The 25,111-nt window shown below is 39.0% G+C and overlaps 1 protein-coding gene across 1 annotated transcript in view; it reads right to left on the bottom strand.

The window, feature by feature from the left end:
- Positions 1-19,744, bottom strand: part of LOC132405577 (cyclic nucleotide-gated cation channel beta-3-like) — an 88,918-nt gene extending 69,174 nt beyond the window's left edge. Inside the window, exons 1-6 of the mRNA XM_059990520.1 lie at positions 19,482-19,744; positions 18,380-18,387; positions 14,854-15,128; positions 6,546-6,596; positions 6,349-6,435; positions 1,110-1,174 (exon numbers count right to left, since the gene is read on the bottom strand). Of these exons, the coding sequence (XP_059846503.1) occupies positions 1,110-1,174; positions 6,349-6,435; positions 6,546-6,596; positions 14,854-15,128; positions 18,380-18,387; positions 19,482-19,744 (749 nt within the window). The remainder of the gene's footprint in view (positions 1-1,109; positions 1,175-6,348; positions 6,436-6,545; positions 6,597-14,853; positions 15,129-18,379; positions 18,388-19,481) is intronic.
- Positions 19,745-25,111: the final 5,367 nt, after the last annotated feature.

Genomic DNA, 25,111 nt, shown 5'->3' with positions numbered 1-25,111 from the left:
AAGATTGCCCCCTCCAAAGGTGTTCTTTTCATGAACAAGATATTCACATACTAAAAGTGCCCTTACATTTTTTTGCACCCAGACTACTTTTATTCTGCAAATGGAGGAATTGAGTGTGGCTTTGGAATGCAAGTATGAATCGGAGGGATTCTAGGTTTCAGGGATTGGGAAAGTGGTAGTATAGATGGAAAAGCAGGACTCAACCCTGATTATGTGCATAAGCATGTCACACACATTGGCAAAATGTGTTTCATGCTGCATGTTATTACTGTGAAGCAGAGTAGTTGCAATGGATCTGTGCACCCTACAAATGAAAGAGCATGAAAACATTTCTGGGAGTGTGGTACCAAGTACTTGAAATGTGCTTTGATAAAACACTAATACATTGTTCTAAACTGGCAGCCCTGTGTGGGCAGTTTCATTTGTAGATTATGGTCCTAATTGTGAATTTTCCATAATGCAAAACCACATCATCTGTGCTTGCATAAAGAAATGTGAGTTGAAAGAAAAGCATTATTTTCATTTACTTACTTTTTGTATGACTTTCACAACAATTTTTGGTAGTGATTTGTAAATCCCATAAGGGCAATTTTCTGTCACTTGAACTGCCATAACATACGTGTGTGTGCGTGTGTGTGTGTGTGTGTGTGTGTGTGTGTGGGGTGGGGGGGGTCACCAGTACTATAGTTTCTAAGCTATGGTCTTTTGGAAAATGCAGAAAACACAGTGCAGTCAATACTGAGTTTTCAGAATGAAATTATGGTGCTATACAGTGAAGGATATCCTGAACAAAAACTGAGAAGTACCAACATGAACAAACTAAGACTAACTATTTATTGAACAATCAACCAAGATCAAGGCTAGCCATGAGTTTTTGGCTGTTTAATTCTAAGTATGGTAATTCTATCAGTGGCTTTGTAAGTATTTGTCATTAAATAATTAAAACTGCTTCTGATATCAGCAAGCAATATATACTTTAATCAAAAATCAGCTTTGTGTGTGGCAAGTAGAAATGAAATGCAATCCTGAACATGGGTTCAATAAACATATTTTAATTGTTACTTTTACACAAAATCTATTGACTTTTTTTTAGCGCAATGACCACCTACCTGTAAATGTAAGCTTTCTTCATTACAGACTCTAATCCATCATTGAATTCAAAGAAGATTGAATACTGGGAAAAAATGGAAATCAAAAAATAATTTGAACAGAATACCTTGTTAATAATTCTTAATTTGCAGCCTCAATGCTTAATTGGGATTAAGTTTTATGTTATTAATTGGTTACTGAAATACAGAATTTTCATTCTTATACTGTCTCATTGTGTCATCAGAATATCTTAAATTCTTCTTAAGCACAGAAATCATTATTATATTACCAGATTTATATCAAGACAGAATATAACAGATTGAACTGTTGCTTAGATAAATTAATGTTCAGTGTGGTCTTTTAATAATATCATTAGGTAGAAGTTTTCTATGTTCAATCTGTGGCCAAAGGACGATGGGCCTTTACCTAAATGGCCTGCCAACTTTTCCAATCGTGGAGATAGATGGTAACCAGAAAACAATTATACTTTGAGTTTGCCTTAAATTTATATGTTTGGCACTTAAACATGCTATTTTACAAATACCTTGATCTAAGGAGTCAAAAGAAAGTGCATTTTAAGTTAAATGTTAAGCAATTTACAAATGAGACCTACAAGGGAATAACAACAGTCAGCGTTTCTTTTGTCAAAAGTGTTGTGGGAGATAATAGGTTAAGCCTATGCCATTCAGTTAGTCATTCCCACATGCGAAGAGTTCACATATTGTACAAGTAGAGAGATCAAAAAAGTTCAGCTGGATAGCCTGCATGCTGGACTCCAGGCGTCCTTCTGCACTCTCTCTCATTGAGCATAGAAAATATACAGCACATTACAGGCCCTTTGGCCCACAACATTGTGCTGACCATGTAACCTACTCTAGAAACTGCCTAGAATTACCCTACCACTAGCCCTTTATTTTTCTAAGTTCCATGTACCTATCTAATAGTCTCTTAAAAGTCTCTATCGTATCCGCTTCCACCACCACTGCAGGCAATGCATTCCACGCACCCACCACTCTCTGTGTGAAAAAGTTACCCCTGTCATCCCCTCAGTACCTATGTTCGAGCACTTTAAAATTATGCTCCCTCGTGTTAGCCATTTCAGTCCTGGGAAAATGCCTCTGGCTATCCACACAATCAATGCCTCTTATCATCTTATACACCTCTATCAAGTCACCTTTCATCCTCTGTCACTTCAAGGAGAAAAGGCCAAGTTCACTCAAACTAATCTCAAAAGGCATGCTGTCCAATCCAGGCAACATACTTGTAAATCTCCTCTGCATCTTTCTGTAGTATCCACATCCTTCCTGTGGTGAGGTGACCCCAGTGGGGTCTGACCAAAGTCTTATATAGCTGTAACAATAATGAATACAACAAAAAGTAAATGGAACTATCTTAACAAGTGGATTATCTTCAGCTGAAGAACACATTTTGTGTGGAAATAGCCTATTTTAAAAAATGGATGCCTTGGAACTAAACCCTGCTGTAGGACTTTGTGGTAATTCTGGTAAGATGGCAGAGGGCTCAGGTGTAGCAGCTTCTAAGGGGCTAATCAAAGGTGTTACTGTCTTTTTAAACTTTTTTTAATGAACACAAGACTCTGCTGGTCATTAAGAACTTAAAATACTGCAGCCCTGTCCCATTATTGAGTTTCTCATCAGCAGAGGTTCAGGTCATACAGCTGACTGCTTCAGAGAGGGGCTGGAGTGAGTGTGTGGAGGAAATTTACAATCTGACAGCGAGTGGTCATCTTGGTTGCTTTTCTTGTGATTGCAAGCCCCTGTTGGATATTGTTAATATGGAACTCTGCAGACTTCTGCAAGTCCAATTCATTGGTTTATTGGTGAATGGTGGAGGCAGATGGTAGGGGAGTTGCATGGTTATGTTGCGAGGACTAGGCTTCAAGTGGCAGTGTTGCATGTTTGCAGCCATCCAGGAGAGAAGCGTTGGAATCGGTGCGCTCTAACTGATTGCTAGAGGTGGTGTGGTGCAGTGTGTCATTGAGTGCAAGGCTGGGTTTGGTGCTGCCTTCCACTGTTCACTCGGTAGAAGACAAGATGGATTGTGTTCAACAGCAGACTGCTGCAAATTTCATGGACTCAGGAACTTGGACTATATATATTTTTGTGCGATTGTATTTTCCTGCTGCCTTTTATGCTGTGTGTGCCTTGTGTTTTGTATGACTGCTGGTACTGTGTCTTACACCTTGGTGGCAGAGTAACACTATCTTGTTTGGCTGAATTCATGGATATTCATATGTGGTTGATTGACAATTAAACCTGAACTTGAAATTGGATATTGGATTTGAGCAGAAAGGGCAGGGATTCTCACAGCTACCTGGACTGTACCTCTTCCCACCCTGTCACTTGTAAAAATGTCATCCCCTTCTCTCAGTTCCTCTGTCTCCACTGCATCTGCTCCCAGAATAAGAGTTTTCATTCTAGAACTAATGAGATGTTCTCTTTCTTCAAAGAACAGGGTTTCTCAGTTTCTCTTTCTCCACCATCGACACTACCCTCACCCACATATCTTCCATTTCATGCATATCTGACCTCATCCCATTTTTCCACTGCCACAGCAGGGATAGGGCTCCTCTTGTCCTCACCTACTACCGCACTAGCCTCCGTATTTGGAACATAATTCTTCACAACTTCTGCCATCTCCAACGGGATCCCACCACCAAGCAAATCATTCCCTCCTCCCCACTTTTCACTTTCCACGTGGATTGCTCCCTATGTGACTTCCTTGTTCACTTGTCCCTCATACTGCTACTTATCATTGCAAGTGGAACAAGTTTTACACGTGTCCTTATATCTGCTTTCTCACTACCATTCAGGGCCCAAAACGGTCCTTCCAGATGAGGTGACACTTCACCTGCAAGTTTGATCTATTTTATCCGGTGCTCCCACCTATATATTGGTGAGACCCAGGTAGGTAGGGAGATCACTTCACTGAGCACTTACATTCTGTCTGTCAAAAAAAGTGGGATCACCCTCTCGCCACCCATTTTAATTCCACATCCCATTTCCAATCTGACATATCAGTCAGTGGCCTCCTCTACTGTTGCGATGAGGCCACATTTAGGTCGGTAGCCTCCAACCTAATGGCATGAATGTTAATTTCTCAAACTTCCAGTAATTGACACCTACTCTCATTCTCAATTCCCCATTGCTGTTTCCTTCTCACTTTATTTCCTTACTTGACCATCACCACCCTTTGGTGCTCCTCCCCCTTTCCTTCCATGGTCTTCTGTCCTGTACTATCTGATTCCCCCTCCTCCAGCCCTTCATGTCTTTCACCAATCAACTTCCCAGCTCTTTACTTCACCTCTCCCCTGGTTTCACTTAGCACCTTCCTTCCCTGCCCCACCCTCTTACTCTGACTTCCCACCTTCCCTTCCAATCTTGAAGAAGGGGCTCAGCCTGAAACGTCAAGTGTTTATTCTTTTCCAAAGATGTTGCCTGGCTTGCTGAGTTCTCCAGCATTTTGCATGTGTTGCTTTGTCTATTCGAACTTGCTATCTGAGGGTACTTTATTTCCTGGAAAATAAAACATGCTGGCTGCCATACCCAATGTTTTGAACTGCATTCCCTCCGTGGTGGTAGCAAATACTAACAAATTGACAAAATTTATCCTCTCACGAAGAAATCTGCAGATGCTGGAAATTCAGGCAACACACACAAAATGCTGGCTTCCACCAGCATTTTGTGAGAATTTATCCTCTCTTGTTTATTTATCGCAAGTGAGATATCTGGATAGCCAACTGAATAAAGTCCCCCTAGATGGGCTGACACTTCCAATGACAATAATTGTGTTGCAGGCAGATAAACTGAACATGTGCAACCATGAAGTGATGTATCCACTTCCCCTACTCACACATTAAAAAACTAATACAAACAGAGTGTGGTTACAGCCCTGGAAATGAGATGTAAACCTCAATCTATGGATTTGTGCTTTTGATAAATTAATGGAGCTACTCCCAAAAATCTTTTTTTTCCAAAATTGGTTATCAATAATAAGGATTAATATAAATTTTACATCTGACAAAATTTATTGCTATTACATTCTTTTCATAGTTTGGTAGCATCTGATGGAGGCAGACATTTCATTAAGTGATTAATAGACTCAATGGCTGCTCTATTGATTTTGCAATAACGGTGGTTGTGATGGCATTCAAGCCAGGTAAACAAAAGATGGGAGCAGTGGATCCCATTCCTGAGATCTTCAAGTTGCTTTCAGAGTGTCTAAAGATCACTGCTTGTTCTAGGTCCAGAAAACTGTCTGGCTCTATTACCCTTTGACCAAATCACTAGAAGAGTTGGGGCCAAGTTTATATCATCCATTCTACAATGAAATAGGAATGGGGACTTTATGCATGTAATTACACCTAGACTTGATTTTTATTGCACATGTTGATAATTTCAAGCAGACACACTGACTAATCACATTTCCAACAAATGGTAGTGATAGCTGTCTTGGTAGAGAGGTGGAGACTATAATCTATCTTTCACTGAATTCATTTTCCTGTGTAAAATTGGTGTTTGTGGTTCATTTAACAGAGATTGGCTGCTTGCCAGCATTATTCATTCTGTCTGTAGTTTGCTGGCAATTTCAATGTAAGGTGGACAATGTAGGTTTTATTTCTTACTTCTGCTTTCAAGACAGAGGTTTCATTAGCTGAAGCAGATCATCTTTAGATTAGGTCTATTTCTTTTTCCCTAACCTGTCTACAAGTCAAAGCATTTCCAAACAATTAATTTTCAAAGTAACAGAAATTTACAAAATTGTTTCCAAATCTTTTCCCAAAAAGTCAAAAGTCAGTCATAATAGAATCTATCAAGGGTTATCTACTGCAATGTCATGTACAGAGAAAGAGGCACAAAATAAAATCTTATCATGAGGAAATATTAAAAAGGGGAGCCTCAGTATCTCATATTAACAAAAACCAGTTGTATTTTAGAGGCTCGGCACTGAGATTTTACATGATTAATTAATTGAAGCAAATGGTTACAGCATATCACTGCCATGTGTAATATTTCCCTGAATCATTTCCCTTGACTCTCTAACAATCCAATGTTGAAATACCATTTTAGTTTAAGCAATCGGAGTATGATTTATGGATCTTGTCAAGTTCTGGCATCTCAGACACATTCTAAAGATCCTTAAAACAATACGTTCAGATTCATACCAATATGCAAGTTAATTTTGACACAGTCAATAAAAATACCTCCAGCATTAAACTAATAATCATAACATATTTACCTTAAGTAGGCGATTTAGTCGAAACAAGGGATTATAACCAAGCAGCAAATATAACAAATCAAATGGGATTATTGATGCAAGGTCAAGCTGTAGAAACAGATTTTAAATTAGACAGCATAATTTTTAACAATAAACAGCAATAGAAATAAAAAATGTATTTGTTAATTGTTTAGATGTTTTGGCTAAATGAGGCTTACCTTAAATTTTAATGATTTCATATAGTGTTTTCTCATTTCTATTTTATCACTCTAAAACAGCAAGAAAATGAATAAATTACAAAATCAGTATTATAGAATTACATATTTAGAATTTGCTCACCTCTTTAATACTTCTGAATACTAAGAAATCTAATACAGGAGAACGAAATATATTTGCCATTTTCTCATCTAAAATTAGAAGAGATTATTCAAATCATTTGTAATTTCAACAGATGCAAAATAAAATATCCTTCTAACAGCTCATTGCACTTTCCAGTCTTTGTAAATGTGTTAAAGCCCACAAGCTTCTGTCATTACCAATGTGAATGGAAAATAACATTGAAATTCCCATTGTGCACAATGACACAGAAAACTGGTGTTATTGGGAGAACAAAAATTGATATATGCTGATCTTGTGCACCATAAATGCTTATTACATTTTCAGTCGTGACTTTGCAGCAACAGGCACCGAAGCTCTGTCTTTGCTGTGCCTTCAAATATAATCATATTAGACAAGTATTGTTTGGATTGCTCTTTGGGCTAGATGTGTTTCTGCTGCATTTCTGATGATGTGCACTGTTCCTAGACATGGTCTTCCTCCCCTCCTTATAACTTCCCAATATACTGGCAGCACTTCTTTCCTTTCCTGCATTTCTGATAAAAATGGATTTATGTTGGAATATTAGAACCTTGCTGCATGAAATTAAACCATTTGTCCCATTCTGCCTGTGTAAACCCTTTGTAAAAATTTTCCAAGAAGTCCACCATCCTTAACCTTTCCTGATAACTCTGCAACTTTCTTACTATTGAGCTATTATCCTATTCTCATTTGAAAGTTACTATTGAATCAACATTTATTACCCTACCAGCAGTGTAAAGCAAAGGATAGCAGCTTGCTAGGTATAGGTAAAAAATATTTATCTCTTCTCTGTCTCTTCTGCTGATTACATTTGGTTTGCAGTGTCTGATTTCTGATTCTTCTTATTGTGGATTCTTCTATAAAAACTTGCAATGATTTGAATCCCTCAATCAAATTATCATTTAAGTATTCTTACTGGTCCAATTTATCTAGCCACACAACAAAACAGAAATCTCTCGTCACTTAGTAAACTCTCAGCTATTGTATACCTTCCAAAGAGCTTGATATCATCCCTAATTTTGTAGTTTCTTGAAACAGCTGAGACCCAATTATTTTATAATGGTCTAGCATGATTTACTGGATTTTGTATTCCATGTACAATATCTTGTACATCTTTTAGCTCCCTTCATAACTAAATATTTCTATACACTACATTTTTCTACATCTACTGTGCAATGGTAGAATTTATTTTCTATTGATTCACCTCAGATTTCTGATTGTATTTCTTTGGGTTATGGATATGTATTTCTCTGTTGTCTGTCAAACAACAAACACCACAAATCCTATTTTCTGGTCCTTGGTCAAATTTTGCACCCTGGATCTTTAATCCAAATTGCAGGTCAGCCTTTCAGAAGATTATCATACCATAAATTATTCCTTTCCTTTAATTGTGAATTATGGGAATGATATAAAGCGCTTCGAACAGCAGCACAAAATTGCATGTAAAGCTTCTGCAACAGCTTCCTACCAATCAAAACAGCTATTGGTAACATTCACTATTCATCACCACCCCCACTACTGAATCTGCCCCTGAAAGGTTCAGCCATTCCAGCATTGAAAGGTTTCATTTGGGATTTCCACCTTACCTCACTCCTTGTTCTATTACCCACCAGTTCTATGTATTTATTTAACATCACGGGTTCATAAATTTCACTTGAATCAATCTTACATCACATTTGCTTACAGTGTTTTGTTGGAACAGGTGATCCCTTGCAATATCAGATCTATTTAATTAAATTATTTGGATAGGAACATGCAATTTTTCGATATATACATCGAAAGTTTCACTCCATTGTCAGGAATGTAGCATCAGCAGAGTTAATGGCTACTTGTATTTCTCATGTTAACAAATGCACAATGGTGTCACGAGGACAGGCACACATTGTGAAAATATTTAGTATAAATGACTTAACAGTTTTCTTATACATTGTATTTCAGAGCTGATGACATGGAGGGGCTAATTGCCTCAATTGTGAAAAGGACAGCTCTGTTGAATTGCGAATGGTAAGCAGAAAGTATGCAATGAGTGCCAACTCTTCCCCCGGCTTAAAAAAGTGTTAGCAAGAAGTTTCATGAACACAAGGTGACTACAAAAGTGGTAAGGATCTTTCCAGCAGAATATTTTCACACATGTTAATAACCTTCCCAACATGCATCCTGCTTGCATCATTAAAATTTTCTAAAAAGGAGTAAATAAATATGTTTGTGTATTGTTACTGCCAGTTCTCTATAAACTATAAACTATGATTATATACTTCTTCCTAAATGGAAATTATTACAGACAGTTATCACAATAGATAAAAAGACTAACTTCCTATAAATGGCTTTTATGGTAATGTTGACACAGGTACTTTATTTCAATATAACTCATTGAAAAGATTGCCATAATGAATTACGTGCACAGTAAAGGTTAGCTGAAATGAAATTAAGGTCATAAAAGGATTGGACTGACATTGCAGCACAGGCAAGAACGTGCGACAAATGTGGCTATCTTTACCAAGGCAATAAGTGGGACAACTTGCTTGCTGTGGGTCAAAATTGCATTTGTCAATCAAATGAAAGCTGGCATTACAGATGGTGCTGCTGCCATAAGAGATATGCTTTATTGAATGCATCAGTTCCATAATGTCACCAGAAGCAAGGAGCTAAAGATAGGAATACCCAGGCTCGTTTAATGCAACTACCTCTACTATTGTCATACATGGTAGTTTGTCATAACACCAAAGCAAAAAACAAACCAATGTTTTCCTATGCACAATATTTTTAATTGCATTGCATTTAAGTACAACTAAGTTGCATAAAAACTGATCAGTGAAATTAATTAAAAGGGTAGTGCAAAAACATAGGGGAAAATAGTGAGGTTGTGGCGACTCACTTTCTAGCGCACTCGAACCGGCTCACAAATAGCCAGCGCGCCGGCATAAAGGCCAGTCCCAAAAGGGCGCCACGTCTGCTTCACCAACAAAGAGAAAAGCTTGCGGGGGATTGTGAGTACGTGCCCCCTACAGCATCCGCGCCCGGGGAGGGCGGGATCAGGGAGGCTTTAAAGCAAGGCTGTGAAGTTCGAATAAAATCTTCTTTAACTGCAGTTTACCGACTCTGTGTCGTTATTTTAGCGCTGCGTGTAGCACACTGCTATAAGGTAGTGTTTGTGGATTCATTGTTTATTCAGAAATCTAATGGTAGAGAGGAAAGAGCTGTTCCTGAAACATTGACTATGTATCTTCAGGTTCCTGTATATTCTCCTTGATGGTAGCAATGAGAAGAAGGCATGTCCTAGTTCATGGCATCCTTAATAATGGACGCTGCCTTTCAGAGACATTGCCTTTTTAAGGTGTCCTCGATGCCTGGGTTGCAAGAGTTAATGATGGAGCTGGCTGAGTTACAATTTCCTGCAGTTTTTTCTAATCCTGTTCAGTAACAACCCCCCCTCCCCCCCCATACCAGACAGTGATGCAAGCAGAGAGAATGCTCTCCACGGTACATCAGTAGAAATTTGTGTGTGTCTTTGGTGACGTACCAATTCTCCTCAAACTTCTAATATTCACTGTTGTGCCTTCTTTGTAATTGCATCAATATGCTGGGCCTTTGATAGATCATCAGAGATCAGGAATTTAAAACTGCTCGCCCTTTCCACTGCTGATTTCTAGATGAGAGCTAGTGTGTGTGTATTCCCTCGACTTCCCTTCATGTGGTCAATCAGTTCCTTGGTCTTACTGACATTGAATGCAAGGCTATTGCTGTGGCATCACTCAATTAGCTGATCTATCTTGCTCCTGTATACCTCCTTGACAACATCTGAAATTCTGCCAACACAGTTGTGTCGTCGGCAAATATACAGATGGTGTTTGAGCTGTGCCTAGCCACACAGTTGTGGGTTTAGAGAGAATAGAGCAGTGGGTTAAGCACACATCTTTGAGGTGCAGAAACAGAATCAGAATCAGGTTTATTATCACCGACATGTGATATGAAATTTGTTAGCAGAAGCAGTTCAATGCAATACATAATATAGAAAAGAATAATGAATAAGTAAATCAATTACAGTATACGTATATTGAATAGATCTAAAAACATGCAAAAATCAGAAATACTGTATATTAAAAAAAGTGAAGTAGTGTCCACGGGTTCAATGTCCATTTAGGAATCGGATGGCAAAGGGGAAGACGCTGTTCCTGAATCACTGAGTGTGTCCTGTGCAGTAGCCACCAACACCATCCCCCCCCACCCCCCCACCAGACAGTGATGCAGCCTGTCAGAATGTTCTCCACGGTACGTCTATAGAAGTTTTTGAGTGTATTTCTTGACATGCCAAATCTCTTCAAACTCCTAATGATGTATAGCCACTGTCTGGCCTTCTTTATGACTACAGCAATATGTTGGGACCAGGATTGATCCTCAGAGATCTTGACACCCAGGAACTTGAAGCTGCTCACTCTCTCCACTTCTGATCCCTCTGTGAGGATTGGAATGCGTTCCTTTGTCTTATCCTTCCTGAAGTCCACAATCAGCTCTTTCGTCTTACTGACGTTGAGTGCCGGGTTATTGCTGCGGCACCATTCCACTAGTTGGCATATCTCACTCCTGTACACCCGCTCATCACCACCTGAGATTCTACCAATAATGGTTGTATTGTCAACAGATTTATAGATAGTATTTGAGCTATGCCTAGCCACACAGTCACGTGTATACAGAGAGTAGAGCAGTGGGCTAAGCACACACCCCTGAGGTTCACCAGTGTTGATCGTCAGCGAGGAGGATATGTTATCACCAATCCGTACAGATTGTGGTCTTCCAGTTAGGAAGTCGAAGATCCAATTGCAGAGGGAGGTACAGAGGCCCAGGTTCTGCAACTTCTCAATCAGGATTGTGGGAATGATGATATTAAATGCTGAGCTATAGTCGATGAAAAGCATCCTGACATAGGTGTTTGTGTTGTCCGGGTGGTCTAAAACCGTATGGAGGGCCATTGTCCTATTGCATCTGCCATTGACCTATTGTGGCGCTAGGCAAATTGCAATGGGTCAGGTCCTTGCTGAGGCAGGAGTTCAGTCTAGTCATGAGCAACCTCTCAAAGCATTTCATCACTGTCGATGTGAGTGCTGCCGGGTGATAGTCGTTAAGGCAGCTCACATTATTCTTCTTAGGCACTGGTATAATTGTTGCCTTTTTGAAGCAAGTGGGAACTTCCACCCATAGCAGTGAGAGGCTGAAAATGTCCTTGCATACTCCCACTAGTTGGTTAGCACAGGTTTTCAGAGCCTTACCAGGTACTCCATTGGGATTTTCTGCCTTGCGAGTGTTCACTCTCTTTAAAGACAGCCTAACATCGGCCTCTGAGACAGAGATCACAGGGTCATCAGGTGCAGCAGGGATCTTCACAGCTGTAGTTGTGTTCTCCCTTTCAAAGCATGGAAAGCCAGTAAGATTGCATCTGCTGTAAATCTGCTGAGGCGACAGTCAAATTGTAGCAGGTCCGGGTCCTTGTTTAGCCAGGAGTTGAGTGTCACGAGGTGACAGTCGTTGAGGCAGCTCACATTGCTGTTCGTGGGCTCTGGTATGACTGTCACTAACCTCCGACTACAGCAGAGAGAGATTGAAGATGTTCTTGAACACTCATTTTGGGATGGCATAGTAAGTGTTCTTGATGATGATATAAATGTTGTCAAGTGTGTTGGTTCCTCTGGTTCCACAAGTGATTATATTATGATAGTTCATGCTTTCTATTTACTGTATATGTGGTCCTTTGACATCATTGTGGAAAACAAAAAGCCTAGAATGTATAAGGAACTAAGGTAATTTAATATCAGTAAAAAATAAGGTATTAATAAGACTAATGACAAATATATGTATGTCTTGAACTTGTTGGCCAATAGCTGAAGGATTTTAAATAGATGTCTACAGAGATAGCAAATTTAATTGTTCTAAATTTTCAGAATTTCCTAGATTCTAATTCATACCCTGTGGGCTGGAAGGCAACAAATACAAACCTACTGTGAAAAAAGGGAAGAGGTGAAAAATCATGGAATCTGTGTCTAGCACATTTATTATATGCCACCACAAGATTACCAGTGAAACTGAAACAGACTATTCATAACCAGGAGTCCTTATTAATTCTGAAATTAGTTTCTAACTCCAACTGCAGGTTACATCCATTTTTGTAACATTTCCCATGTCTACCCCTAAGGATAGGTCCAGTGCTGGGAGCTTGGTGCCAATATTTAATTCTGCTACAACTGCATGCTATGCTAAGCAAAGATGACACATTAAATCAGCATTGAAACAGAGCTTTGTGGTTAGAGATTTAGTTAGATTTTCAGAAAAACCTTTCCAGCATAACAAGCTGTTGGTTTTGAAAAAATCATTAAGTTTTCCTTATTTCCTGGCCAACATTCTTGTGAACCAAACACCAAAAAACTTTTTAAATGTCAGATTTATTATGAATAGAACTCTTGCATTTTCCTGCATTGCAATAGTGATATTTCATACGTAATTATGTGGACACAAAAGATTTCCAGATGTTCTTATGGTGCTAACCAAGTGCAAGTCCCCACCTTTTTCTCATTCTAAATTTTATGGAAATTTTGAGTGACAATGTTAATTCTGCTGGTATGTCCATATGATATATCAGTATCTCACACTTTTGTTGTGTGCCAGCCAAATTAAATTACTGGCCATAGTTAGGTTGTATTTTTAGTAACTATGTTAGATAGCAAAATATGTTTAGTATTTATATCAGAAGGTAGTTTTGCTAAGAATAATGCACAATTATGTTTTCTACTGTGTTTAAAGATACTCTATCACTTTTACACTCAGATGAGTGCCGCAAATGAAAGCACTATTAATAAAATGCTTTGGAGGAGAAGTATTAATATGATGTACGCAATTTTGCTGAGCATCTTAATACTGAGTCGGTGGGATTAACATAGACTGGGTAATAATGCCATTACCTCTGAATCAGAAAATGGTGTATTTAAATCCCTTACCAAAGACTTGAACTCAAAAATTTAAGCTGCAATTACTCTGCAGTACTGAACAAACCTTCAGTGTTGGTAAAAAAAACACCTTTAGAATGAGACATAGAACACAATGGTAACAGCAGTAGGACAGACAACTCCTTGAACCTGCTTTAGCATTCAATAAGATTGAGACCAATTTCATCACTGGTCTCAATCCCATTTTCCTACCTGGTTCCCTATAATCCAATATTCCAACATTTTAGTCTTGATTACACACAACTCAGAATCCTGGGTAGGTTCATTTCAAATTTCACGACCAGTCATTACCACACGGCTATTAGTGGGATTCTGTTAAATGCTTGTTTGCTATGTTATAAGTGTATTAACATTTAAAGTAATAACGTATTTACTTGGCTTCAAGTGGTTTTGGAAGATCTTGATATGCACTATTTAAATGCAATACTTTTCTCTTTACATGTTTTAAGATGACAAAACAAACCTGGAAGAACTCTACATCAGTTGACAGATTGGACACTTTGAATGAGCTGAAATCATTAGTAAGCTAGCTACCATGGCAACAATGGCACAGCTCCTTCTGCAGTAGCATAGTGAATAGTTAGTAGCTTAATTTCCTATTTGTACATCCCCAGAGGGGAATTTTGTTCAATATTTTCAAATAACTTATACAAAAGCTAATGAGGAAAAAGAGTAATGTACTGTAACAGAGGAAATAAAGCAGAAATGATTATTTCAGAAGTGCTGCCATGTAAATGGGAAATAATTATATAAAAATCAGCTATTCATATAAGCCTTTTATGAAAAATACAGGCTGTTTAAAAATAGTTTAAAATCGACGTTTATATATTTGGTCTGAGTAAATAAACAGCAGGGTTCATTAGCTCGACACAGGATAAACACACTTCCAGTCTGTTGACCGCTCATTCTAAATTCAAACAGAAAATTCTGCGGTTCTTGTGAAAAACCATTGACCTGAAATACTAACTTTCCCTGATTCTTCACAGATGCTACCCGACAAAGCTAAATATTTCTAGCATTTTCTATTAATACTTCCAACAATATCCAGCTTACTTTGAAAGATTTACTGGACTATGAATATCATCATGGAATAGTTGGGCTTTGGGCTGATTCTATGCTATATATGTCAGATAAACTGATGCAATAGAATGATTACTTTGATGAAAGTTAAACTTACTATTAAGTCTCCCTGTTTCACAAACTGCAAGCGGACCTGGAACACCAACATATCCAGCAGATAGATGAAATCACAGATATAATCTATAGTTAACCCGATGGAAAGAATCTGTGGATCCTGATAATTGAAAGCCCAGCGCATGGGAATAAACCAGCAGTTCCAGTTCCAAGCAAGTACCACAAAACTCATCCATACCATGTAATGCAGATCTGAAACACAATAATTGATAATTAGAATAAAAGATAGGAATTTCAAAGCAGTATAAATACCTTGAACTTATGTTTTCCAGTTGCTCGTGCTGGTGTGTTAGAAATTTCATTGTCAGTCTAAATTCCAGCTTCTTTGAGTGCTCAGATTTGTGAATGCTTAGAGTTCAAATGGCCTGAAAATGGTACTGTGACAGGAAGTCATATCCAACCCATTGGTTTCTATGTTAACTGCAACAGGCCCTTTAGGAGAGAAAGTTGCAAATTTCATGGAAGGCCCATTAAAAGCAATATTAACCAAAATGGGCTCAGTCAATGCACTTAAGTGTTTTGGAGCTTGTCAATTAGCTTTTTTAGCAGCGACATTACTATAGAGGCTGGAGAAGAGAAGAACAAATCTGCCAATGTACTGCATCTTCACCGTTGCAATATTGAATTATTCTGTAAAAAGGGTTTGCTTTTATAACTTATCATAAAGGGTTATTTCAAAACAGTTGAAGTAAGTTCTGCAGAAACCGGGTGATGTGTAAAGTTCAGTTTCCACCCTTGGGAGGTACTAACTGTGAAATACATTTTTAATTCTAATTTTTCACTACAGCAAGGAACCTGCTTAAGATGCCATTGTTTAAGATTGGGAGGAAGACCCTAAGAAGCATGAACAATAGATCCACGAAGGGAAAGCAGCCTGCTTCTTACATTCAGAGAGTCAGTGTCATTAGATCACAATACATAGGAGCAGAATTAGGCCATTCGGCCCATTGAGTTGGTTTCATTCCATCATGGCTGATCTAATATACTTCTCAAACTATTCTCTTGCCTTCTCCCCATAACCTTTGACACCCTGATTAATCAAAAATCTATCCACTTTAAGTAAACCTGATAACTTGGCCTGCACGCCAATGGTAAAGATTCACTATCCTTTGGCTAAAGAAAACTTTTCTCATCTCTGTTCTCAATTCTGAGGCTTTGCCCTCCAGTCCTAGGCTCCCCCACAATAGGGAACATTCTTTCCATATCCACTCTGTCTAGGACTTTCAATATTCAATAGGTTTCATTGAAATCCCCCTTCATACTTCTAAACTCCAGCGTGTGCAGGCCCAGAGACATCAAACACTCCTCAAATATTAACCCTTTCATTCCTGGGATCATTCTCATAAATCTCCATTGAACCCTCTTTGATGCCAGCACATCTCTTCTTAAAAATGGGGACCAAGACTGCTCATAATATTCTAAGTACAGTCTGAACAAATCCTTTAAAAGCCTTAGTAAAACATCCTTGCATTTATATTTTAGTCTTCTCAAAGTGAATGCTGACATTGCATTTCCTTACCACTGACTCAGTCTGCAAGTTAACCTCTAGGGAATCTGCACAAGGACTCCCAGGTCACTTTGCACCTCTGAGTTTTGAATCTTTGCCCAATTTAGAAAATAGCCCACACCTTTATTTCTTCTGCCATTACACAAATTCCATTTTATTCTTCCCACATTGTTATAGCTCCAGCACACTAGGACAATTTACAGTGGCCAATTAACATACTAACCTACAATTCTTTGGAATTTGAGAGGAAACAGATACCGGAAGTAAGCCAACAAGGAAACAAGCTAACCCCACACAGACAGTAACAGAGCTTAGGACTAAATTTAGGTCACAGGAGCTGTGAAACTACAGCTCTGTTAGCTGCACAACCATCTGCATAAGAGGAAAGGGATTGTGGAGAGGCGCACTAAACTGCCTTCTCCCATCGACCCAGTGCAGATCAAAGGGGGTAGCTAGTTTAAATGGCTTGGTACAGAGGAGATGGGCTGAAGGGCCTGTTTCTGCGTTGTACTTTTCTATGACTCTTAACAGTGAAGAGAACAAATGGAATGACTGTAAAAAGGTGGGTGACAAAACTGCCCACAACACTCCAAATTAGGCCTCACCAATGTCTTGTACTTTAACGTACCATCCCAGCTCCTGTATTGAATACCTGATTCATGAAGGCCAATGTGCCCAAACCTTTCCTTACAACCCTATCTACACTTAAGCCACTTTCAAGGAATTATGTTTCTGTATCCCTGGACTCCTCTGTTCTACCACACTCCTCAGTGCCCTGCCACTCACCGTGTAAGGCCTACCCTGCTTTGTCCTTCCAAAGGCAACACCTCACACTTGTCTGCTTTAAATCCATCTGCCATTTTTCAGCCTATTAATCCAGACTGTTGATATAGATGACACAGCATCAGTCCCTGCGACACTGTAAATTGTGATGTTGAAGTTCAGCCCAGTGTATTGACACTTTGGGATTTTCACTGCTATTCCCAATGCAGCCTGTAAGTGGTGCCTATGACACAGAGCATATGTTAAATCACAGCCATATTCACCTGGGGAGATCAATGAACTGAATGCTGGTTCTTTGGAACAGATCTGCGCCAGTATATTTTTGGCCAAATTAAGCGACTGCCCCAATTAACTAATGTTTCAAGGAAATTGTTAAAAAAATGTAAAGAAGAAAAACGAGTTTTAACTAAGTAACAAATTAGGTATTTAAATAAAATGCTGAACAAATAAAAACACTACAGTACTAAAAAATTGTGTATTTGTTCCTAATAGCTATCAGAGAAATTGATTTACTGTATGCTTTTGTGTTCTTTTGATTGACTGTAAATGAACAAAATTAGCGCAGACACTAACTGTGGATAATGGCTGCCTTCATACAATGCTTTCAACAGTGGCATCCTCCAAATCTGCATTTTCATTGTAATAAACAAGATGATTGTTGATACCTTCAAATTCTTTGTAGCTCCTAACTTAGTGAAGTTGTGAGATTATTCTATTTTCACTCCTGGCTGTTTCTGGTATCTCCAAACCTGAATGCTTGAAACCATAGTGAACGAAACAGCTCTAAATTGTGTGACTGCTTATTTCACACCAACTATCAGTGAGAAAAAGCACTACTTTTTGAACATGGATGCTCCCTCAAGGCACAGTATAGTGTCTAACGGCCACAGAAAGGCACGTGACTGTCACTAGTTAAAACTGTTTGGCAACAGTTTCCTATCTGATTAAGTGGCATGGTGTCCAAAATAAACAAAGGGAATCTCATTTATTTTCTCAATTTGTTTTTGTTCTTTGAGTTGTCCCAAATAAACAGCTGCCTTGATTAACTAATGGCCTAATTAACTGGAATCTACTGTGTTCTAGTTTGTAGGTAGCATAAATACTGTACACGATGTGCACTTTCTATATTACTGCATTGGTCATTCAGTAAGCTCACCCAGCGGAAATAGCTGATGTGTAGTTTAACATTTGTCTAGCAGTTAATGAGCTATTTAGCTACCTGTATTTCTGAACAGAGCAGTTTTAGGGTAGAAAAAAAAATAGACACTCAATCAAATCCTTAACTCACTTTCTTAGGTACATTGACAGCTCACTTCTCCAGAGCACACTGATCTTTTATTGTACCCATACTTCTGGAACCTGAATACTAATAGGTATTACAGCTGCTGTGCTTTTAAAAAGGCACTCACCCCTCATAGTGCTCTACTTACCAAAACCCACCTTAACTTCCTGGCCCATTCACCTCAGCCCATCCAGCTGTGTCTGACCTGCAGAACATTCCCTTACAACTGCAGGAGGTGCTACATTTGTTCTTATGCCATATCCCTCACCACCTTCTAGGGTCTAAGCAGCTCTTACTCCAACCTCAAATGCTGCACTTGCTGCTCCTGACGTCGCCTTCTCTCCAAAGGTGAGTCCAAACATAGACTAGTGAACAGGCTTGCAGTATACCGGTTCTCTCTCTGTAATGACCATTCCAAGTTCTCAGTTGCATTCCATTTTAATTCCCCTTCCCTTTCCCAAATCATTTGGTCCATCTGCCAGAGTAAAACCCAGTGCAAACGAGAGAATATTATCTCACATTCTGCTAGGGTAGTCCAAACCCAATTGGTTGTACACTGAATTCTCTAATTTCAGGAAACATCCATCTGTTATTCCCTTTTAGCACCCCCACACCTTATAATCCCCTTCCAGTCCTCCTACTTTTGTTCTCTTTCCCATACACACCCCTTCCTGCCCATCACACATTTTATCCTCATCTCTCTTCTGGTTCCATCCAGCTACTACCTGCATATTTTGCCTAGTGCATACCCCTCCCAGATCTTTGACTTCACCTCTCCATAATGGCTTCCATTATCACCTTCCTTCCTTAACACATTTCATCACTGCTGTGTTCCTGCTTATCAAATTCCAGCAATGGTCTCCAAATTTACCCCCCCCCCATTCTTAGCTCCATGTGTTTTTTCAATTTTTCTGCCTCTGCCTATCCACCTATCATCTTCTTGGCTCTGCCTCTGATCTCAACTCAACCCCACTCTTCCATCTGTTCATCATCCTTAATGGCTCCTTGGTATACCAATCACCCACTGGCCATGCCTCACTCTTCTTCTTCTTCTTCTTCTTCTTCTTCTTCTTCTTCTTCTTCTTCTTCTTCTTCTTCTTCTTCTTCTTCTTCTTCTTCTTCTTCTTCTTCCTCTTCCTCTTCCTCTTCCTCTTCCTCTTCCTCTTCCTCTTCCTCTTCCTCTTCCTCTTCCTCTTCCTCCTCCTCCTCCTCCTCCTCCTCCTCCTCCTCCTCCTCCTCCTCCTCCTCCTCTTCCTCTTCCTCTTCCTCCTCCTCCTCCTCCTCCTCCTCCTCCTCCTCCATTTACTGTCCCTCATTGTCCATTCACTTGGCTGCCTAAAATTGTCTTTCCAGTCCCATCGCCCTTAAAAAAAACTAAACAACCATTTCCTCCCCTGATCACTCTCCCCACATTCCAATAAACCTTTAACACCTTTAACACTGTTCTCTGCCGGTCCTATTTTGTGTAATTGTTGTAGCATTTGTTGTCTTTCCTGTGTAAATTTCCTGCATGAAATAAGGATATGCTCTACTGTTTCAGTCTCCTGACGTAGATTGCAAAAACCTGACAGATGTTTATTTATGTCGGCCAGAGTACCATTAAGGTTGCTATCCCTTCCCTCTCCACTCTTAGTCCTGATGAAGGATTTTGCTCCAAAAGGTTGACAATTGCTTTCTGTTCACTGATGCTGCTGAGTTCCTTCAACAGATTTTTTGTTGGGAGACTTGATCTTGCAAACCTTTCTCCATGTGTTGAAAGGCAGTCTGGTTCCTACAGTTTCTCATATCACCCCCTGTTCATCTCTTTCATCAAGGATGCAACTTGTGCTTCTGTTGATGGGGTCACATCCTGAGCACCAAGAGGTGCCTGTGCACTGGGGATAAAATCTGCAGAGATACTCTGTGTGGACTCTGCCACTGAGTCCTAACCAAATCTCATAGTTGAAATGGAACTTTAGAGCTCTCTTCTCACACAAAAAGACAGAAAAACTCTTTTCTGTGGTGAAGAAACACGACCTACAGTAAATTTAAATCAGCTTTTTGTTATTATTTCAGAAATGTTTTGGGATAATAGCAAAGAAATGATGGAAAGCAAAAGATTTATTAACCATGATCACAGTACAACTAACTTCCCATCTCATTTTCTAAACTCCTAAAATATTACAAATTTCACAGAGTTCATTTTTTCCTGTTGTAACCTTAACCATTACTTCCCATGTTAGACATTTGTGATTTTTGATCTTCTCGAACAATCGTCTCAACTATTTCCTGTTCATAAAATGGTCTAGCCTCCGTATTTGCCGTGTTAGAATATCGCATGAGTCACAGAATACTTGAACATTTCATACCCAAGTAGTTTTACAATGTGATCTATATTATGAAAATTAATGAATGCTTATTATTAACCTTTAACACTGTTCTCTACCGGTCCTATTTTGTGTAATTGTTGTAGCATTTGTTGTCTTTCCTGTGCAAATTTCCTGCATGAAATAAGGATATGCTCTACTGTTTCAGTCACACCTGAAACATGTTTTTTTCTATCTTCCCTATTAAATTATTGGCCATAAAGTTTGAAGTTCTACACTAGAAAACAGGTGATCAATGCCCCTACCGGACGACAGCAACCAAATCTTTGCAACAAGTTTGAAATACAAATGTGTGAAACTTCAATTATTTCATGAATCAGATAAAATTGGGAACTGATTGAAAAATTTGCTATGTCACTCAATTTATAGTTTTGAAATGTCTTGGATTAACATGTTACCTGATAATGTGTCAATACTTTCAGGTATTTTTAGCTGCTGTACAAATTTCTTGATTGGATGCCTCTTGAATTTACAACCAAGGATGTCACGGCCAAGTTCCTCATCAAGTTTGGCTTCATCTTTTTCTTTCTCTGGTGTCTCCTCATCCTTTTTATCTTTCTCTGGTGGAGGTGGCTTTTTGACTGGTGCTAAGCAGTAAAGGAAATCCATATATCAACTTTAAAAAACTGTTCTCTTTACCTTTCCAATCATGAGACTTTTTGAACTCATGTTAACTTCAACATTTGCAGTTAGTATTCAAAGACCTATAAAAATCTGATTTCACAATCTTTAGCAGCATAATTTAAAATAATTAGCTACTGGTGTGTCTTCAGTAGGACACAATTGACATTTTAAAGAAATTCAATCTTTAAATTAATCCCTGATGAACATGTGCAAGAAATTAGTTAATTATGAATAAATGTTCAGTGCTCTTATTATGAATAGCAATACGCATCAGGAGTATCAGAGGATTATCACGTGCAAGATGTTCTTAACTGGCTATTTAAAAACAATCCACCAGTTGAGAAAAGAGTATGCATTGTCACTGACAAAATGAAAAATTGCCTTATTTAGGACCATAGTATGGTTCCAAAATAAAATTTCTATAAGTACTCAGCATTTCTTGCAGCTTCTGGAGAGAAAGAAATGGAAATTAATTCCAAACTCAAAACTTTACTAAGTTCCATCTACCTCAAAAGCGCTTTGTGTTCATTTTAATGACACAAATAAAGAGTCTTGTTGACAAGTGCATATTTATTTTGGAAAATAAATTTAATACCTCAGTAAAGAATATTAAAGCACCATACATGAAAATATCAGAATGCATTAATATTGACTTACCAATAGCTTAAACTGCGGTATTTGTTCTGCAAATATTTTACTCCTAATAAATTAATCTTTCCTCTTTATTCTTGAGGGAAACTTTTATTGTGATTTCCATCTCATGTTTTTTTATTCTTAATTATGTTTCTGGGCTGGAATTATTAAATTTTTATATAAATGTCCCATTATTCAATTGTTCAAGATACAAGGAAGAGATAGCAAAGGCACTTAATGAATACTTTGCTTCAGTATTTACTACGGAAAAGTATCTTGGCGATTGTAGGGATGATTTACAGTGGATTGAAAAGCTTGAGCATACAGATATTAACAAAAAGGATGTGCTGGAGCTTTTGGAAAACATCAAGTTGGATAAGTCTCTGGGACCGAATGAGATGTACCTCAGGCTACTGTGGGAGGCGAGGGAGGAGATTGATGAGCCTCTGGCAATGATCTTTCCATCATCAATGAGGACTGGAGAGGTTCTGGAGGACTGGAGTGTTGCAGATGTTGTTCCCTTTCTCAAGAAAGGGGGTAGAGATAGCCCAGGAAATTATAGTCCAGTGACTCTTACTTCTGTGATGGAGGGGATCCTGAGAGGCAGGATATATGAACATTTGGAGAGGATTAATATGATTAGGAATAGTCAGCATGGCTTTGTCAAAGGCAGGTTGTGCCTTACGAGCCTGATTGAATTTTTGAGGATGTGACTAAACATATTGATGAAGGTAGAGCAGTAGATGTAGTGTATATGGATTTCAGCAAGGCATTTGATAAGGTACTCCATGCAAGGGTTATTGAGAAAGTAAGGAGGCATGAGATCCAAGGGGACCTTGCTTTGTGGATTCAGAATTGGCTTGTCCACAGAAGACAAAGAGTGGTTTTACACGGCTCATAGTCTACATGGATGTTGATGACCAGTGGAATGCCTCAGGGATCTGTTCTGGGACCCCTTCTCTTCATGATGTTTATAAATGACTTGGATGAGGAAGTGGAGGGATGGGTTAGTAAATTTGCTGATGACACAAATGTTGGAGGTGTTGTGGATAGTGTGGAGGGCTGTCAGAGGTTACAGTGGAACATTGATAGGATGCAAAACTAGACTGAGAAGTGGCAGATGGAGTTCAACCCAGATAAATGTGAAGTGGTTCATTTTGGTAGGTCAAATATGATGGCAGAATATAGTATTAATGGTAAGACTCCTGGCAATGTGGAGGATCAGAGGGATCTTGGTGTCTGGGTCCATAGGACACTCAAAGCGGCTGCACAGGTTGGCTTTATGGTTAGGAAGGCGTATGGTGTATTGGCCTTCATTAACCATGGGATTGAATTTAAGAGCCGAGTGGGGTCAGACCCCACTTGGAGTACTGTGCTCAGTTCTAGTCACCTCACTACAGGAAGAATGTGGAAACTATAGAAAGGGTGCAGAGGAGATTTGCAAGGATGATGCCTGGATTGGGGAGCATGCCTTATGAGAATAGCTTGAGTGAACACAGCCTTTCCTTTTGGAGCAGCGGAGGATGAGAGGTGACGTGATAGAGGTGTATAAGATGATGAGAAGTATTGATCATGTGAATAGTCAGAGGCTTTTTCCCAAGGCTGAAATAGCTAGCATGAGAGGTCACAGTTTTAAGGTACTTGGAAGCAGGTGCAGAGGAGCTGTCAGGGTTAAGTTTTTTATGCAGGGAGTGGTGAGTGCGTGGAATGGGCTGCTGGCGATGCTGCTGGAGGTGGATACAATAGGGTCTTTTAAGAGACTTCTGGATAGGTACATGAAGCTTAGAAAAATAGAGAGCTATGGGTAACCCGAGGTAATTTCTAAAGTAAGTACATGTGCGGCACAGCATTGTGGGCCAAAGGGCCTGTATTGTGCTGTAAGCTTTCTATATTCTATGTATACTACAGGTATTATTTTCTGTAAAAAAAACACAGGTTGTCCCTTTTGGACTTTTGAGCCATGCCACCCCAGCAACTCCATAACCCGATTAAACCTAACCTAATCACAGGACAATTTACAATGACCAATTCACCTACGTGGTATGCCTTTCAACTGCAGGAGGAAACCAGAGCGCCCACGCATTCCACATGGAGGACATACAGAGACTCCCTACAAAATGGTGCTGGAATTGAACTTCAATCTCCAGAATGCCATGAGCTGTAATAGTGTCACACTAACCTCTACACTAATGTGGTGTTTAGGGAGGTATGTAAGAAATTAAGGCATGTAATATTTGTCAGTGCAATTACGATAATGTAAAGTGAATTTGATTCCTACACCTATTGTGCATGGTATTAGTTGGCAATGAAGTGCCTAAAGTATAGGGCAAGTATGGGTAGCGTCAATCCATGTGCTTCATCCAGTTGTTGGCTCCTCTATGCTTGGTGGCACTGCTCGTGGAACCTTCCATACATTAGAACATTTGTAATCAAAAATGGTAGGAGAAAAAACAAAGACCACAATATTACGATCTCTGAATGCTGAAACAGTTCAATACAAAACATTACCTCTGGACACACTGCTAATAGTTTTACACGATTAACCGTCATAGTAGATTAACGTTTGCATGCTATGAAATCCATTAGGAACCGAATCTTGCTTCTAATAATAGAACTTACTGGGTGGTAGAGTTTCATCTGAGGAAGTGCTATCCTGTTCAAACAACTTTTCTTTGTACAGAGATGTCCTTTCCCGCATACGTAGCACCAAACTCTGCATCTGTGCATCGGCATAATCACTGTTAAGTACAGGTGCTTGTCGCTCACACTCACTACTGAGAGAATTGCTGCAAAATGCCAATATTTATGGAGTTAAACATTGAACTAACTTTTGTAATAATTCATCAGTTATTAAGCAACCTATTTTAAAGAGTCAATACATAGACTATTAATTAGTTTAATTATTAGCTTTGTGGTAACTTACATGCAATTACTGAAGAGGTGAAGAGATGTCAAATTGAGTGCATAAAATTGTTAAATTCTCAGGTGTTTTTGTTTTGGTTTCTAAAGTATATCATCAGTTTGTAAAGTTTGTAAAGCAGGTAAG

Source organism: Hypanus sabinus, chromosome 1 (assembly GCF_030144855.1).
Source record: "Hypanus sabinus isolate sHypSab1 chromosome 1, sHypSab1.hap1, whole genome shotgun sequence".
Lineage (NCBI taxonomy): Eukaryota > Metazoa > Chordata > Chondrichthyes > Myliobatiformes > Dasyatidae > Hypanus > Hypanus sabinus.
Note: the sequence above shows the minus strand (reverse complement) of the source record. Positions and strands in the feature narration are given on the sequence as shown.